This window comes from Oncorhynchus kisutch, linkage group LG27, assembly GCF_002021735.2.
Source record: "Oncorhynchus kisutch isolate 150728-3 linkage group LG27, Okis_V2, whole genome shotgun sequence".
NCBI lineage: Eukaryota > Metazoa > Chordata > Actinopteri > Salmoniformes > Salmonidae > Oncorhynchus > Oncorhynchus kisutch.
The window spans coordinates 2296486-2311759 of NC_034200.2; the positions used below are offsets into that span (position 1 = coordinate 2296486).

Below are 15274 nucleotides of genomic sequence, written 5' to 3' on the forward strand. Positions count from 1 at the left end.
TATATTTCCCATTGCCTCTAAAGAGAGAGAGAGACTTCAAATGAACTATTCCTGACAGCAACCCATTGTCCTGTGTTAATAAAGCATGTGTTGTTGCTGCGGGGCCGCTGTGGGGTTAGATTGCTGTATTGGGGTATTGATTGATTTCTGTGAGTGCTTCTGTGTGTATATATACTGTATATATGTGTTTGTGCAGGTCCTTGTTTGTGCCTATCTATCCACAAATGTCTGTGTGTATGTTTGTCTGCGTGTCCTTTCTTTCATGTTAATATGTGTGTTTATTTGTTGTTCCAGGAAAGTAACCTGCTGACGTTTGACATCTCGGCTCACCACTCGTGGTGGAGGGAGCACGGTCCAGGGTGTGTGAGGAGAGAGATGACCCAGCCAGGGGTGGGCATCGTGGACAGCCAGTCTTACATCTCTGTCATGGGCTGTCTCATAGAGTACCAGTACATAGAGGTCCTACACAGTGCAACACAGATCCTCATCGCTGTGAGTAGTGGTTTTATATCTTTATGCACAGTGCAACACAGATCCTCATCGCTGTGAGTAGTGGTTTTATATCTTTATGCACAGTGCAACACAGATCCTCATCGCTGTGAGTAGTGGTTTTATATCTTTATACACAGTGCAACACAGATCCTCATCGCTGTGAGTAGTGGTTTTATATCTTTATACACAGTGCAACACAGATCCTCATCGCTGTGAGTAGTGGTTTTATATCTGTATACACAGTGCAACACAGATCCTCATCGCTGTGAGTAGTGGTTTTATATCTGTATACACAGTGCAACACAGATCCTCATCGCTGTGAGTAGTGGTTTTATATCTTTATGCACAGTGCAACACAGATCCTCATCGCTGTGAGTAGTGGTTTTATATCTTTATGCACAGTGCAACACAGATCCTCATCGCTGTGAGTAGTGGTTTTATATCTTTATGCACAGTGCAACACAGATCCTCATCGCTGTGAGTAGTGGTTTTATATCTTTATGCACAGTGCAACACAGATCCTCATCGCTGTGAGTAGTGGTTTTATATCTTTATGCACAGTGCAACACAGATCCTCATCGCTGTGAGTAGTGGTTTTATATCTGTATACACAGTGCAACACAGATCCTCATCGCTGTGAGTAGTGGTTTTATATCTTTATGCACAGTGCAACACAGATCCTCATCGCTGTGAGTAGTGGTTTTATATCTGTATACACAGTGCAACACAGATCCTCATCGCTGTGAGTAGTGGTTTTATATCTTTATGCACAGTGCAACACAGATCCTCATCGCTGTGAGTAGTGGTTTTATATCTGTATACACAGTGCAACACAGATCCTCATCGCTGTGAGTAGTGGTTTTATATCTTTATGCACAGTGCAACACAGATCCTCATCGCTGTGAGTAGTGGTTTTATATCTTTATGCACAGTGCAACACAGATCCTCATCGCTGTGAGTAGTGGTTTTATATCTGTATACACAGTGCAACACAGATCCTCATCGCTGTGAGTAGTGGTTTTATATCTGTATACACAGTGCAACACAGATCCTCATCGCTGTGAGTAGTGGTTTTATATCTTTATGCACAGTGCAACACAGATCCTCATCGCTGTGAGTAGTGGTTTTATATCTTTATGCACAGTGCAACACAGATCCTCATCGCTGTGAGTAGTGGTTTTATATCTGTATACACAGTGCAACACAGATCCTCATCGCTGTGAGTAGTGGTTTTATATCTTTATGCACAGTGCAACACAGATCCTCATCGCTGTGAGTAGTGGTTTTATATCTTTATGCACAGTGCAACACAGATCCTCATCGCTGTGAGTAGTGGTTTTATATCTGTATACACAGTGCAACACAGATCCTCATCGCTGTGAGTAGTGGTTTTATATCTTTATGCACAGTGCAACACAGATCCTCATCGCTGTGAGTAGTGGTTTTATATCTTTATGCACAGTGCAACACAGATCCTCATCGCTGTGAGTAGTGGTTTTATATCTTTATGCACAGTGCAACACAGATCCTCATCGCTGTGAGTAGTGGTTTTATATCTTTATGCACAGTGCAACACAGATCCTCATCGCTGTGAGTAGTGGTTTTATATCTTTATGCACAGTGCAACACAGATCCTCATCGCTGTGAGTAGTGGTTTTATATCTTTATGCACAGTGCAACACAGATCCTCATCGCTGTGAGTAGTGGTTTTATATCTTTATGCATACACACATCAAATCAAATGTTTAGCAGATGTTATTACGGTTGTAGCGATATGCAAAATATGTCAAATCTAACAATTCACAACAATAAACACAGATCTAAAAGTAAAAGAATGAAATCAAGAAATATATAAATACTAGGACGAGCATTGTATGTATGTATGTATGTAGGTATGTATGTAGGTAGGTGGTAGGTAGGTAGGTACAGTGCCTTGCGAAAGTATTCGGCCCCCTTGAACTTTGCGACCTTTTGCCACATTTCAGGCTTCAAACATAAAGATATAAAACTGTATTTTTTTGTGAAGAATCAACAACAAGTGGGACACAATCATGAAGTGCAACGACATTTATTGGATATTTCAAACTTTTTTAACAAATCAAAAACTGAAAAATTGGGCGTGCAAAATTATTCAGCCCCTTTACTTTCAGTGCAGCAAACTCTCTCCAGAAGTTCAGTGAGGATCTCTGAATGATCCAATGTTGACCTAAATGACTAATGATGATAAATACAATCCACCTGTGTGTAATCAAGTCTCCGTATAAATGCACCTGCACTGTGATAGTCTCAGAGGTCCGTTAAAAGCGCAGAGAGCATCATGAAGAACAAGGAACACACCAGGCAGGTCCGAGATACTGTTGTGAAGAAGTTTAAAGCCGGATTTGGATACAAAAAGATTTCCCAAGCTTTAAACATCCCAAGGAGCACTGTGCAAGCGATAATATTGAAATGGAAGGAGTATCAGACCACTGCAAATCTACCAAGACCTGGCCGTCCCTCTAAACTTTCAGCTCATACAAGGAGAAGACTGATCAGAGATGCAGCCAAGAGGCCCATGATCACTCTGGATGAACTGCAGAGATCTACAGCTGAGGTGGGAGACTGTTGGAAAAGCATTCCAGGTGAAGCTGGTTGAGAGAATGCCAAGAGTGTGCAAAGCTGTCATCAAGGCAAAGGGTGGCTACTTTGAAGAATCTCAAATATAAATTCTACTTTTTCGGTTTCTGTATGATTGATTCCATATGTGTTATTTCATAGTGTTGATGTCTTCACTATTATTCTACAATGTAGAAAATAGTAAAACTCTTGAATGAGTTTGTGTGTCCAAATATTTGACTGGTCCTGTACATGTGATGGGATGTATAGACATTATAGACCGTATGTGGATAGAATATTTAGTATATCTGTAGAATACCTATGATAGTATATATTCATCACCAGTTGAATAGGATGGCATTGACTGGAATACAGTATATTTGTTATATACTATGTTCTATTTATACTGTTCATACCTTGTGTCAATTGAAGATTATCCTCAATGCTGACTAAACTAATGGTGTTTTCTAAAGCAAGAAATAGACATCTGACCCTTTCACCTATTACTACCTGTCAGGGCAATGAGATTCAGGCTGTAACACTTAAATATATTGGAATTTACAATTACAATTGAGCTGAAGTTGGGGTTTTATTTTTTATTTTGAAGCCAGGAGGCTAGCATCAGTTACATTTATCCCTATACTAGACTATGGGGATATTTTATATATGAATGCTTCCGCTCAGTGTTTGAGATCAATTGACACCCTTTACCATGGAGCGTTGAGATGTATTTTAAACTGCAAAACCCTTTAAGTACCACTGCACTTTATATACCATGGTGTTAAGGGATTTTTTATCAATAATGACTAATTATGTATACATTTCAATCAGGACTGACTAATCAGAATACTATTATGTTTCTGTATAAATGTATGAATTTTCTTTTAATCCTAGTACTGAATATAATGTGTGTAATTATAATCAAGAAGTAGAACAATGACTGTCTGTTCCTTGGTAGAAATTAATTAATTTAACGTCAGACTGGCTAGAATGCTTATCTACACAGGCAGACCTTGGCTCGGGTCATCAATTATCTAAGTTTGGGAGAGACGAAGTGGGAAGTCTTGAGAACTATACAGCCATTGTACTGGAGTGGAGATGAGACAGGGTAGTACGAAAACGAATGACGTCATCTTCAGTTTATAACCTGTGGTAAACTGTATCATGTTCAGTACTCTCGAGAATAAACGCTACTGATTGATTCTGAGACTGGTCTCTGTCCATTTTATGCAAATAAGAGTCTTACAAATTCTTAGGAATTGACAGTGTTTCATTTTAATTGGGTATTAAAACATATAGGAATTTAATTCCTGTAACACATGGTTGGCTGGCCTTCTCTAGTAACTCGTAGGCTCAGTCACTGGTAAACTTTTATTTACAAAGCCATTTTTTTACCATTTTATTTGGCCATTTTTATTATTCAGAAATGTGGTGGGTACTCTCTTTGTTCGCAGGACTTTATCCAAATATCCGAACTGAATTCGGTAAAGTGATTTTATGTCTTCTGCGCCATCGGCTTGGAATGCCTTACCAAATCGTTTTAAATTGGATGAACTTGTGCCGATTGGTGTTTTTAAATTAAGGATTTTGAGGATTCCTTGACCTGAAAATGTTTTTAATTTGCTGTTTTAGGATTTCGTTATACTCCTGTGATTTGTATGGTTTTTACTAGATTACTTGAAAAATATAGAGTCCTTCTTGGTTAAATGAGGTCTTAAATAAAATAAAATATACACATGAGTTGAGTAAAACAGTACGTAAACATTATTAAAGTGACCAGTGTTGCATTATTAATGTGACCAGTGATTCCATGTCCATGTTCATTAGGGCAGCAGCTTCTAAGCTGCAGGGTAGAATAACGGGTGGTAGGCGGCTGTGACAGTGACTAAGTTCAGGGCAGGGTACTGGGAGGCCAACTATTGAACAGTCCGATGGCCTTGAGATAGAAGCTGTTTTTCAGTCTCCCGGTCCCAGCTTTGATGCACCTGTACTGACCTCGCCTTCTAGATGATAGCGGGAGATGATCTTTTTGTCCTTCCTGTGACGTTGGGTTATGTACAGTAGGTGTCCTGGAGGGCAGGCAGTGTGCCCCTGGTGATGCATTGGGCAGACCGCACTACCCTCTGGAGAGCCCTGCAGTTGCAGGCAGCGTACCAGCCCTAAAGGATGCTCTCAATGGTGCATCTGTAAAAAATGTGTGAGGGTCTTAGAGGCCAAGCCACCTTTCCTCAGCCTCCTGAGGTTGAAGAGGCACTGTTGCACCTGATCAGCTCCTTCGTTTTGTTGAGGGAGAGGTTATTTTCCTGGCACCAATCCGCCAGGGCCCTCACCTCCTCCTGTAGGCTGTCTCGTCATTGTTGGTAATCAGGCCTACTACTGTTGTGTTGTCTGCAAACTTCATGATTAAGTTGGAGGCGTGTGTGGCCACGCAGTCATGGGGTACATGTGTAGGCTGAGCATGCGCTCTTGTGGGCCCTGTGTTGAGGATCAGCGTAGTGGAGGTGTTGCTTCCTACCTTCACCACCTGGGGGTGGCCTGTCAGGAAGTCCAGGACCCAGTTGCACAGGGTGGCGTTCAGACCCAGGACCCCAAGGTCAATGATGAGCTTGGAGGGTGTTGAAGACAGCTGTAGTCAATGAACATAATTCTTACATAGGTATTCCTCTTGTCCAGATGGGATAGGGCAGTGTGCAGTGTGATGGAAATTGCATAATCTGTAGATCTATTGTACCTTTATGCAAATTTAAGTGGGTCTAGCGTGGCAGGTAAGTGGAGGTGATATGCTCCTTAACTACCCCCACAAAGCACTTTATTATGACAGAAGTGAGTGCTACGGGGCGAGGCGATAGTCATTTAGTTCGGTTACCTTTGTTTTCTTGGGTACAGGAACAATTTTGGTCATCTTGAAGCAGGTGGAGACAGCAAATAGGAATATATTGAATGTCTGTAAAAATTCCAGCAAGCTGGTCTTCGCAAGCTTTGAGGACGCGGCTTGGGATGCCGTCTGGGCAGCCTTGCGAGAGTTAACACGCTTTGAAAGAAAGTGTTTAGCAAGACTTCAGTGTCTGCGACGTGGCTGGTTTTCTGTTTGTAAACAGTGATTCATTTGTGTCTGAGCTGTTTAATTGCGACTCCACTTTGTCTCTGTACTGACGTTTTGCCTGTTGGATTGCCTTACAGAGGGCATAACTGTACTGTTTGTGTTCGACCATATAACCAGTCACCTTACCGTGGTTAAATGCGGTGGTTTGCTCTTTCAGTATTGCGCGAATGCTGCCATCCATCCACGTTATTTGGTTTAGGTATTACATACAGAGAGAGCGGTAAAGCCAAGGGTATGCTTTGTCTACAGCTGTCTGATGGGCGGGTGACCTCTGTGGCAGGGGAGATGTGAGAGCAGACTGTGGTGTTGTATAGGGCAGAACTATGTGATCCTATATGTGCTCAGGTTTTGTTTGCAGAACTCCCTAAGCTCTCTCTGGCACAGAGGGATGACATGGACATTCCCCTATTGTCCCATGAACTGGCAGAGGCCGTAACCCAGATGTCCCCTGGCCGTGCACCTAGGGTCGATGGACTCCCAGTGGAGTTTTATAAAAAATTCTGGGGATTTTTATTTTTATTTTTTATTATTTCACCTTTATTTAACCAGGTAGGCTAGTTGAGAACAAGTTCTCATTTGCAACTGCGACCTGGCCAAGATAAAGCATAGCAGTGTGAACAGACAACACAGAGTTACACATGGAGTAAACAATTAACAAGTCAATAACACAGTAGAGAAAAAAAGGGGAGTCTATATACATTGTGTGCAAAAGGCATGAGGAGGTAGGCGAATAATTACAATTTTGCAGATTAATAACACTGGAGTGATAAATGATCAGATGGTCATGTACAGGTAGAGATATTGGTGTGCAAAAGAGCAGAAAAGTAAATAAATAAAAACAGTATGGGGATGAGGTAGGTAAAAATGGGTGGGCTATTTACCGATAGACTATGTACAGCTGCAGCGATCGGTTAACTGCTCAGATAGCAGATGTTTGAAGTTGGTTAGGGAGATAAAAGTCTCCAACTTCAGCGATTTTTGCAATTTGTTCCAGTCACAGGCAGCAGAGAACTGGAACGAAAGGCGGCCAAATGAGGTGTTGGCTTTAGGGATGATCAGTGAGATACACCTGCTGGAGCGCGTGCTACGGATGGGTGTTGCCATCGTGACCAGTGAACTGAGATAAGGCGGAGCTTTACCTAGCATGGACTTGTAGATGACCTGGAGCCAGTGGGTCTGGCGACGAATATGTAGCGAGGGCCAGCCGACTAGAGCATACAAGTCGCAGTGGTGGGTGGTATAAGGTGCTTTAGTGACAAAACGGATGGCACTGTGATAAACTGCATCCAGTTTGCTGAGTAGAGTGTTGGAAGCAATTTTGTAGATGACATCGCCGAAGTCGAGGATTGGTAGGATAGTCAGTTTTACTAGGGTAAGTTTGGCGGCGTGAGTGAAGGAGGCTTTGTTGCGGAATAGAAAGCCGATTCTTGATTTGATTTTCGATTGGAGATGTTTGATATGAGTCTGGAAGGAGAGTTTACAGTCTAGCCAGACACCTAGGTACTTATAGATGTCCACACATTCAAGGTCGGAACCATCCAGGGTGGTGATGCTGGTCAGGCGTGCGGGTGCAGGCAGCGAACGGTTGAAAAGCATGCATTTGGTTTTACTAGCGTTTAAGAGCAGTTGGAGGCCACGGAAGGAGTGTTGTATGGCATTGAAGCTCGTTTGGGGGTTAGATAGCACTCTTTCAGAACATCTGCTATCTGGATTTGGGTAAAGGAGAACCTGGAGAGGCTTGGGCGAGTAGCTGCAGGGGGGGCGGAGCTGTTGGCTGAGGTTGGAGTAGCCAGGCGGAAGGCATGGCCAGCTGTTGAGAAATGCTTGTTGAAGTTTTCGATAATCATGGATTTATCGGTGGTGACCGTGTTACCTAGCCTCAGTGCAGTGGGCAGCTGGGAGGAGGTGCTCTTGTTCTCCATGGACTTTACAGTGTCCCAGAACTTTTTGGAGTTGGAGCTACAGGATGCAAACTTCTGCCTGAAGAAGCTGGCCTTAGCTTTCCTGACTGACTGCGTGTATTGGTTCCTGACTTCCCTGAACAGTTGCATATCGCGGGGACTATTCGATGCTATTGCAGTCCGCCACAGGATATTTTTGTGCTGGTCGAGGGCAGTCAGGTCTGGAGTGAACCAAGGGCTGTATCTGTTCTTAGTTCTGCATTTTTTGAACGGAGCATGCTTATCTAAGATGGTGAGGAATTTACTTTTGAAGAAAGACCAGGCATCCTCAACTGACGGGATGAGGTTAATGTCCTTCCAGGATACCCGTGCCAGGTCGATTAGAAAGGCCTGCTCACAGAAGTGTTTAAGGGAACGTTTGACAGTGATGAGGGGTGGTCGTTTGACTGCGGCTCCGTAGCGGATACAGGCAGTGAGGCAGTGATCGCTGAGATCCTGGTTGAAGACAGCAGAGGTGTATTTGGAGGGCCAGTTGGTCAGGATGACGTCTATGAGGGTGCCCTTGTTTACAGATTTAAGGTTGTACCTGGTGGGTTCCTTGATGATTTGTGTGAGATTGAGGGCATCTAGCTTAGATTGTAGGACTGCCGAGGTGTTAAGCATATCCCAGTTTAGGTCACCTAACAGAACAAACTCTGAAGCTAGATGGGGGGCGATCAATTCACAAATGGTGTCCAGGGCACAGCTGGGAGCTGAGGGGGGTCGGTAGCAGGCGGCAACAGTGAGAGACTTATTTCTGGAGAGAGTAATTTTCTAAATTAGTAGTTCGAACTGTTTGGGTATGGACCTGGAAAGTATGACATTACTTTGCAGGCTCTCTCTGCAGTAAACTGCAACTCCTCCCCCTTTGGCAGTTATATCTTGACGGAAAATGTTATAGTTGGGTATGGAAATCTCAGAATTTTTGGTGGCCTTCCTGAGCCAGGATTCAGACACGGCAAGGCCATCAGGGTTAGCAGAGTGTGCTAAAGCAGTGAGTAAAACAAACTTAGGGAGGAGGCTTCTGATGTTGACATGCATGAAACCAAGGCTTTTTCGATCACAGAAGTCAACAAATGAGGGTGCCTGGGGACATGCAGGGCCTGGGTTTACCTCCACATCACCCGCGGAACAGAGGAGGAGTAGAATGAGGGTGCGGCTAAAGGCTATCAAAACTGGTCGCCTAGAGCGTTTGGGACAGAGAATAAAAGGAGAAGATTTCTGGGCATGGTAGAATATATTCAGGGCATAATGCGCAGACAGGGGTATGGTGGGGTGCGGGTACAGCGGAGGTAAGCCCAGGCACTGGGTGATGATGAGAGAGGTTGTATCTCTGGACATGCTGGTTGTAATGGGTGAGGTCACCGCATGTGTGGGAGGTGGGACAAAGGAGGTATCAGGGGTATGAAGAGTGGAACTAGGGGCTCCATTGTAAACTAAAACAATGATAACTAACCTGAACAACAGTATACAAGGCATATTGACATTTGAGAGAGACATACAGCGAGGCATACAGTAATCACAGGTGTTGAATTGGGAGAGCTAGCTAGAACAGTAGCTAAAACAGTAGGTGAGACAACAACAGCTAATCAGCTAGCACAACAACAGCAGGTAAAATGGCGATGACTAGGCAGGGAGGGTCGGATTAACTACACACAGAGCCTGAGTGCAGCTGGGGCCGACAGATAAAACATAAACAAGCAGAATGGAGTACCGTGATTAATGGACAGTCCAGCATGCATCAGCTATGTAGCCAGGTGATCAGTGTCCAGGGGGCAGCGGTGGATGGGGCAGGGAAGCTGGACTGGCGAGTATTATCCAGGTAAGGTAAAGGCCGCTGGCAGTGGCTTACAATGACTAAATAGCTTGTAGCTAGTTAGCTGGTTAGCTTCTGGAGGATCTTGAGTGTGTTCTAAAAAAAAAAAATATTGCAATTCCGTATCACATTGGGTGAGGCAGGTTACCGGAAGGTATAAGCAAATTAAAAATTGAAAGTAAATATGGGTCCAGTGAGTGTTTGGGACGCGGCGATTCAGACGGTTAGCAGGCCTGTGCTAACAAGCTAACAGTTAGTAGGCCGGGGCTAAACAAGGTAGCAGTTAGCGGACCGGGGCTAAACAAGGTAGCAGTTAGCGGACCGGGGCTAAACAAGCTAGCAGTTAGCAGGCCGAATTAGCAAGCAAGGAGATAGCAAGGGCTAGAAAGTTAGCCTTTGGGGGGCATCGCGATGGGGTGAGTCTGTTTATGCCTCTTCATGCGGTGACATCGATAGACCGGTCGTGGGTCTGGATATTGTAGCCCAGGAGTATGCTTCGGTGGTAGCACAGGAGCTCTGGCCGGGCTAGCTTCAAGCTAAGTGGGTGGAAACGCTAGCCAGGAGTAATCATCCGGGGTTGCGGTTAGCTAGTTAGCTAGTTGTGAAGATCCAGCTGAAAATGTTCAGTTTACGGTGGGAATCCGGGGATAAAAAAATAATAATAATATATAGGTCCGTTATGCTCTGGTTAGAGTCGTGTTGTTCGAACTGGCGAGAGCTTTCCGAGCTAAAGGTTAGCTGATGACCGGTTAGCTGAAGACCGCTGAAGACCGCTAGCAATGGTTTGTTGACTGATACCTGGTATCAGGTATGAGTCAACACGATATATACAAGGGACACGACACGACAAGACATCCGACTGCTACGCCATCTTGGATCTACATAATACATAATAATTATACATAATAATTTGACTTTTGCGTGTTGCGTGAGTGCGTCGGGGTAGGAAAGTTGACGATAAGCTGCCGCCGGATGGCTCTGACTCTCCTGCCCAAAAAGGGGACGTTTTAGGGTAGGGGGCAGGGTAGGGGGCTGTGAGTATAACAGCACTGATTTGTTAGGCGAAAACCTGAGAAAAATCCATTCAGGAAGTAGGATTTGTTTTTGTTGTTGTAGTTTTCTATTCAATGCCATTACAGTATCCATTGACTTGGGACTCAAATTGCAGTTCCTATACCTCCCACAAGATGTCAACAGCCTTTCGAAATGGTTTCAGGCTCGTATTCTGAAAAATGAGGGAGTAAGAGCAGTCGAAATGAGTGGACACTACAGTGGCCTAGAGATTTTTCAAGGACCGAAACGTGACGCAGAGCTTTTTCATGCGCGCGACCGAGAGAGTGCCTTGCTTGTTTACCTTTTATATTGTTGACGTTATTGTCCGCTTGAAATATAATAGATTATTTAGGCTAAGAACAACCTGAGGATGGAATATGAACATTGTTTGATGTATCTTTGAACTTTACGGATACAATTTGGAATTTTTGTCTGCCTGTTGTGACTGCGTTTGAGCCTGGGGATTACTGAAGAAAACGTTTTTTTTTTATATAAAGAGAGACTTTATCGAACAAAAGGAACATCAATTGAATAAATGAATGTCTTCTTAGTGCAACCATATGAAGATCATCAAAGGTAAGTGATAAATTGTATCTCTATTTCTGACTTGTGTAACTCTTCTACTTGGCTGGTTACTGTTTGTAATGATTTGTCTGCTGGGCGCTGTTCTCAAATAATCGTAAGGTATGCTTTCGCCGTAAAGCATTTTTAAAATCTGACACCGTGGTTGGATTCACAAGAAGTTAATCTTTAAACCAATGTAAATTAGTTGTATCTTTTCTGAATTTTTATAATGAGTATTTCTGCATTTGAATTTGGCACTCTGCAATCTCACTGGATGTTGGCCAGGTGGGACACTAACGTCCAGTTAAGAACTGGAAGCCTGTGCCATTGCACTGTGCGGACTACAAGATATTTGCCAAGTGCCTTGCTAACAGACTGAAGTCCGATATTGACTCTATTGTACACAAGGACCAGACATATTGTGTACCGGGACGCTCAATCACGGACAATTTGTTCTTAATCAGGGACATGTTGGACTTGCCGAGCGGTTCTAATGTGAATTTTGGACTGGTCTCTTTAGATCAAGAGTAGGCTTGAAAGAGTGGACCATGAGGATCTATATAATGTGATGTCTGTGTTTGGGTATGCTGAAGCGTCATGTATGGTCAAGGTGGGAGGGGGACTCAGTAGGCCAGTCTGGGTGAGCCGGGGCATTAGACAAGGATGCCCTCTATCGGGGTAGGTATATACACTTGCCATTGGGCCTCCTACGCAGGAGACTGCAGTGAGTGTGCTGGACAGGCATGGGTGTGTTGACAGGCATAGCAGTGTCGGCGTTTGCAGATTATGTGTCTTTGATGGTCAGGGATGGGCAGGATATGGAGGCACTAGAGACTAGTCTGAAGGTGTACGAGGGAGCTTCATCAGCTAAGGTGAACTGGGGCTAGAGCAAGGTTCTGTTATGTGGAGCATGGAGGTATAGGCCACTCAGTGGGGTTGTGAAGGGCTTAACATTTTGGGCGTGTACCTGGGCTCGGAGAGGTGAGTCAGGAAGAACTGGGAGGGGCCGACCTGCAACACAAGCTGGTGGATTTTTTCTGTTCAGGCCATCACTGGCTTAAAGCGGCAGTGTTGTATATATCTGTAAACGAAGGAGGACAGGGCGTGGTCCCCCTCCCACCTTGACCATACATGACGCTTCAGCATACCCAAACACAGACATCACATTATATAGATCCTCATGGTCCACTCTTTCAAGCCTTCTCTTGATCTGCATTCCGATTTAAGGCGGCGCAGAGACTGCTTGACCATACTGATGTCGGCTGGAAGGAACCAGCATGCGCAGGAAAGCTGACGAATAAGGGTTGACCGGAAGCTGTTCCTCATGAGGCTGGAGAGGCTGAGTACAGCAGGTTTCTCAGACTTTTACTCTGCGGTGCTGAGGGCCTGGCAGCTGATAAGGCACACGCTGTGGTTGTGGGAGGATCTTCCACAACCCAGCCATCCCTTTGAGATCGGTTCAGTAAGCCACCCTGCAGAGGCGACTGATGGCAGTGGGCTTACTACGACTGGGTGACCTGTGACTGTTGGGAGAGGAGGGGTGGAAAACCCTGGAAGTCCTGGCACAACATACATAAATACCATCTCTTAGGCTGCTGGAGAGATTCCTGGAGGAGGTCCAATAGGCACTGTCTGAGCCGGTAAGGTAGATGGAGTAAAGATGGTCTAGAGTAATAGTGCTGCAAAACATTTGGTCAAACTGATTTAAGTTTGCCTCCATTAAAGTCCCCGGCCACTAGGAGTGCCGCTTCTGAATGAGCATTTTCTTGTTTGTTTATGGCCTTATAGAGTTGGTTGAGTGTGGTCTTAATGTCAGCATCGGTCTGTGGTGGTAAATAGACGGCTATGAATAATATAGATGAGAACTCTCTTGGTAGATAGTGTGGTCTACAGTTTATCATGAAGTATTCTACCTCAGGTGAGCAATACCTCAAGACTTCTTTAACATTAGACATTGGGCACCAGCTGTTATTGACAAATGGACACACACCCCCACCCCTCGTCTTACCAGACGTAGCTTATGTGTTCTGCCAGTGCATGGAAAATCCTGCCAGCTCTATATTATTCGTGTTGTCGTTCAGCCATCCATTAAAATGGATAAAAACATATTGAGACAATATGTGTGGGCATAGGCATAGGAAAAAGCTTCTTCCAGTTTGAGGTGAGTAATCGCTGTTCTGATGCCCAGAAGCTCTTTTCGGTCATAAGAGACAGTAGCAGCAATATTATGTACAAAATTAGTTACAAACAAAATAGCACAGTTGGTTAGGAGCCCGTAAAACATCAGTTTGTTAGGAGCCTGTAAAACATCAGCAATCGTCTTCAGTGCCATCTTATATATTGAATAACTGTAGGCTATAGTAGCCTATAGGTAGGTAAATGGTGGTTTCTTCCCTGTCTTCTCACTCTCTGGTTGTGGTGCATATGACTGTAGGTGTGTGTGTAGAGGTCAGTTGGTGAGAGGCTTTACCATTCTGAATGGGCCAAATAAATCTGATTTAACAAGAACAACCAGAGACAGAAACTGTAACAACCTCCTCCTGCGCAGTGGAACCCAGAATGATATGTGACCGCTTGGTTACAGTCCTTTCAGCACCACCATTCAAATCGCTTAAATAACCCTTATCATGATCTGTTTCCTAATAGTCCTACTCATTATTATTATTATTATTATTATTATTATCTTAAAATAACCCTCATCAAGATCTGTTCCTAATAGTCCTACTCATTATTATTATTATTATTATTATTATTATTATTATTATTATTATTTTAAAATAACCCTCATCAAGATCTGTTTCCCAATAGTCCTTCTCATTATTATTATTATTATTATTTTAAAATAACCCTCATCAAGATCTGTTCCTAATAGTCCTACTCATTATTATTATTATTATTATTATTATCTTAAAATAACCCTCATCAAGATCTGTTTCCTAATAGTCCTACTCATTATTATTATTATTATTATCTTAAAATAACCCTCATCAAGATCTGTTCCTAATAGTCCTACACATTATTATTATTATTATTATTATTATTATTTTAAAATAACCCTCATCAAGATCTGTTCCTAATAGTCCTACTCATTATTATTATTATTATTATCTTAAAATAACCCTCATCAAGATCAGTGTCCTAATAGTCCTACTTATTATTATTATTATTATTATTAAGTAGGACTATTAGGACACTGATCTTGATGAGGGTTATTTTAAAATAATAATAATAATAATAATAATAATAATGAGTAGGACTATTAGGAAACAGATCTTGATGAGGGTTATTTTAATATAATAATAATAATAATAATAATAATAATGAGTAGGACTATTAGGAACAGATCTTGATGAGGGTTATTTTAAAATAATAATAATAATAATAATAATAATAATGAGTAGGACTATTAGAAACAGATCTTGATGAGGGTTATTTTAATATAATAATAATAATAATAATAATAATAATGAGTAGGACTATTAGGAACAGATCTTGATGAGGGTTATTTTAAAATAATAATAATAATAATAATAATAATAATAATAATGAGTAGGACTATTAGGAACAGATCTTGATGAGGGTTATTTTAAGATAATAATAATAATAATGAGTAGGACTATTAGGAAACAGATCTTGATGAGGGTTATTTTAAAATAATAATAATAATAATAATAATAATAATAATGAGTAGGACTATTAGGAACAGATCTT

General features: G+C 42.6%; 1 protein-coding gene across 3 annotated transcripts in view; it reads left to right on the forward strand.

Moving 5' to 3' along the window:
* The window catches only part of LOC109871462 (sodium/potassium transporting ATPase interacting 3), a 207502-nt gene that overhangs the window by 79351 nt on the left and 112877 nt on the right, over positions 1–15274 (forward strand). For all 3 annotated transcript variants that reach the window (XM_031806926.1, XM_031806928.1, XM_031806927.1), the window contains exon 4: positions 295–492. In XM_031806926.1, the coding sequence (XP_031662786.1) occupies positions 295–492 (198 nt within the window). The remainder of the gene's footprint in view (positions 1–294; positions 493–15274) is intronic.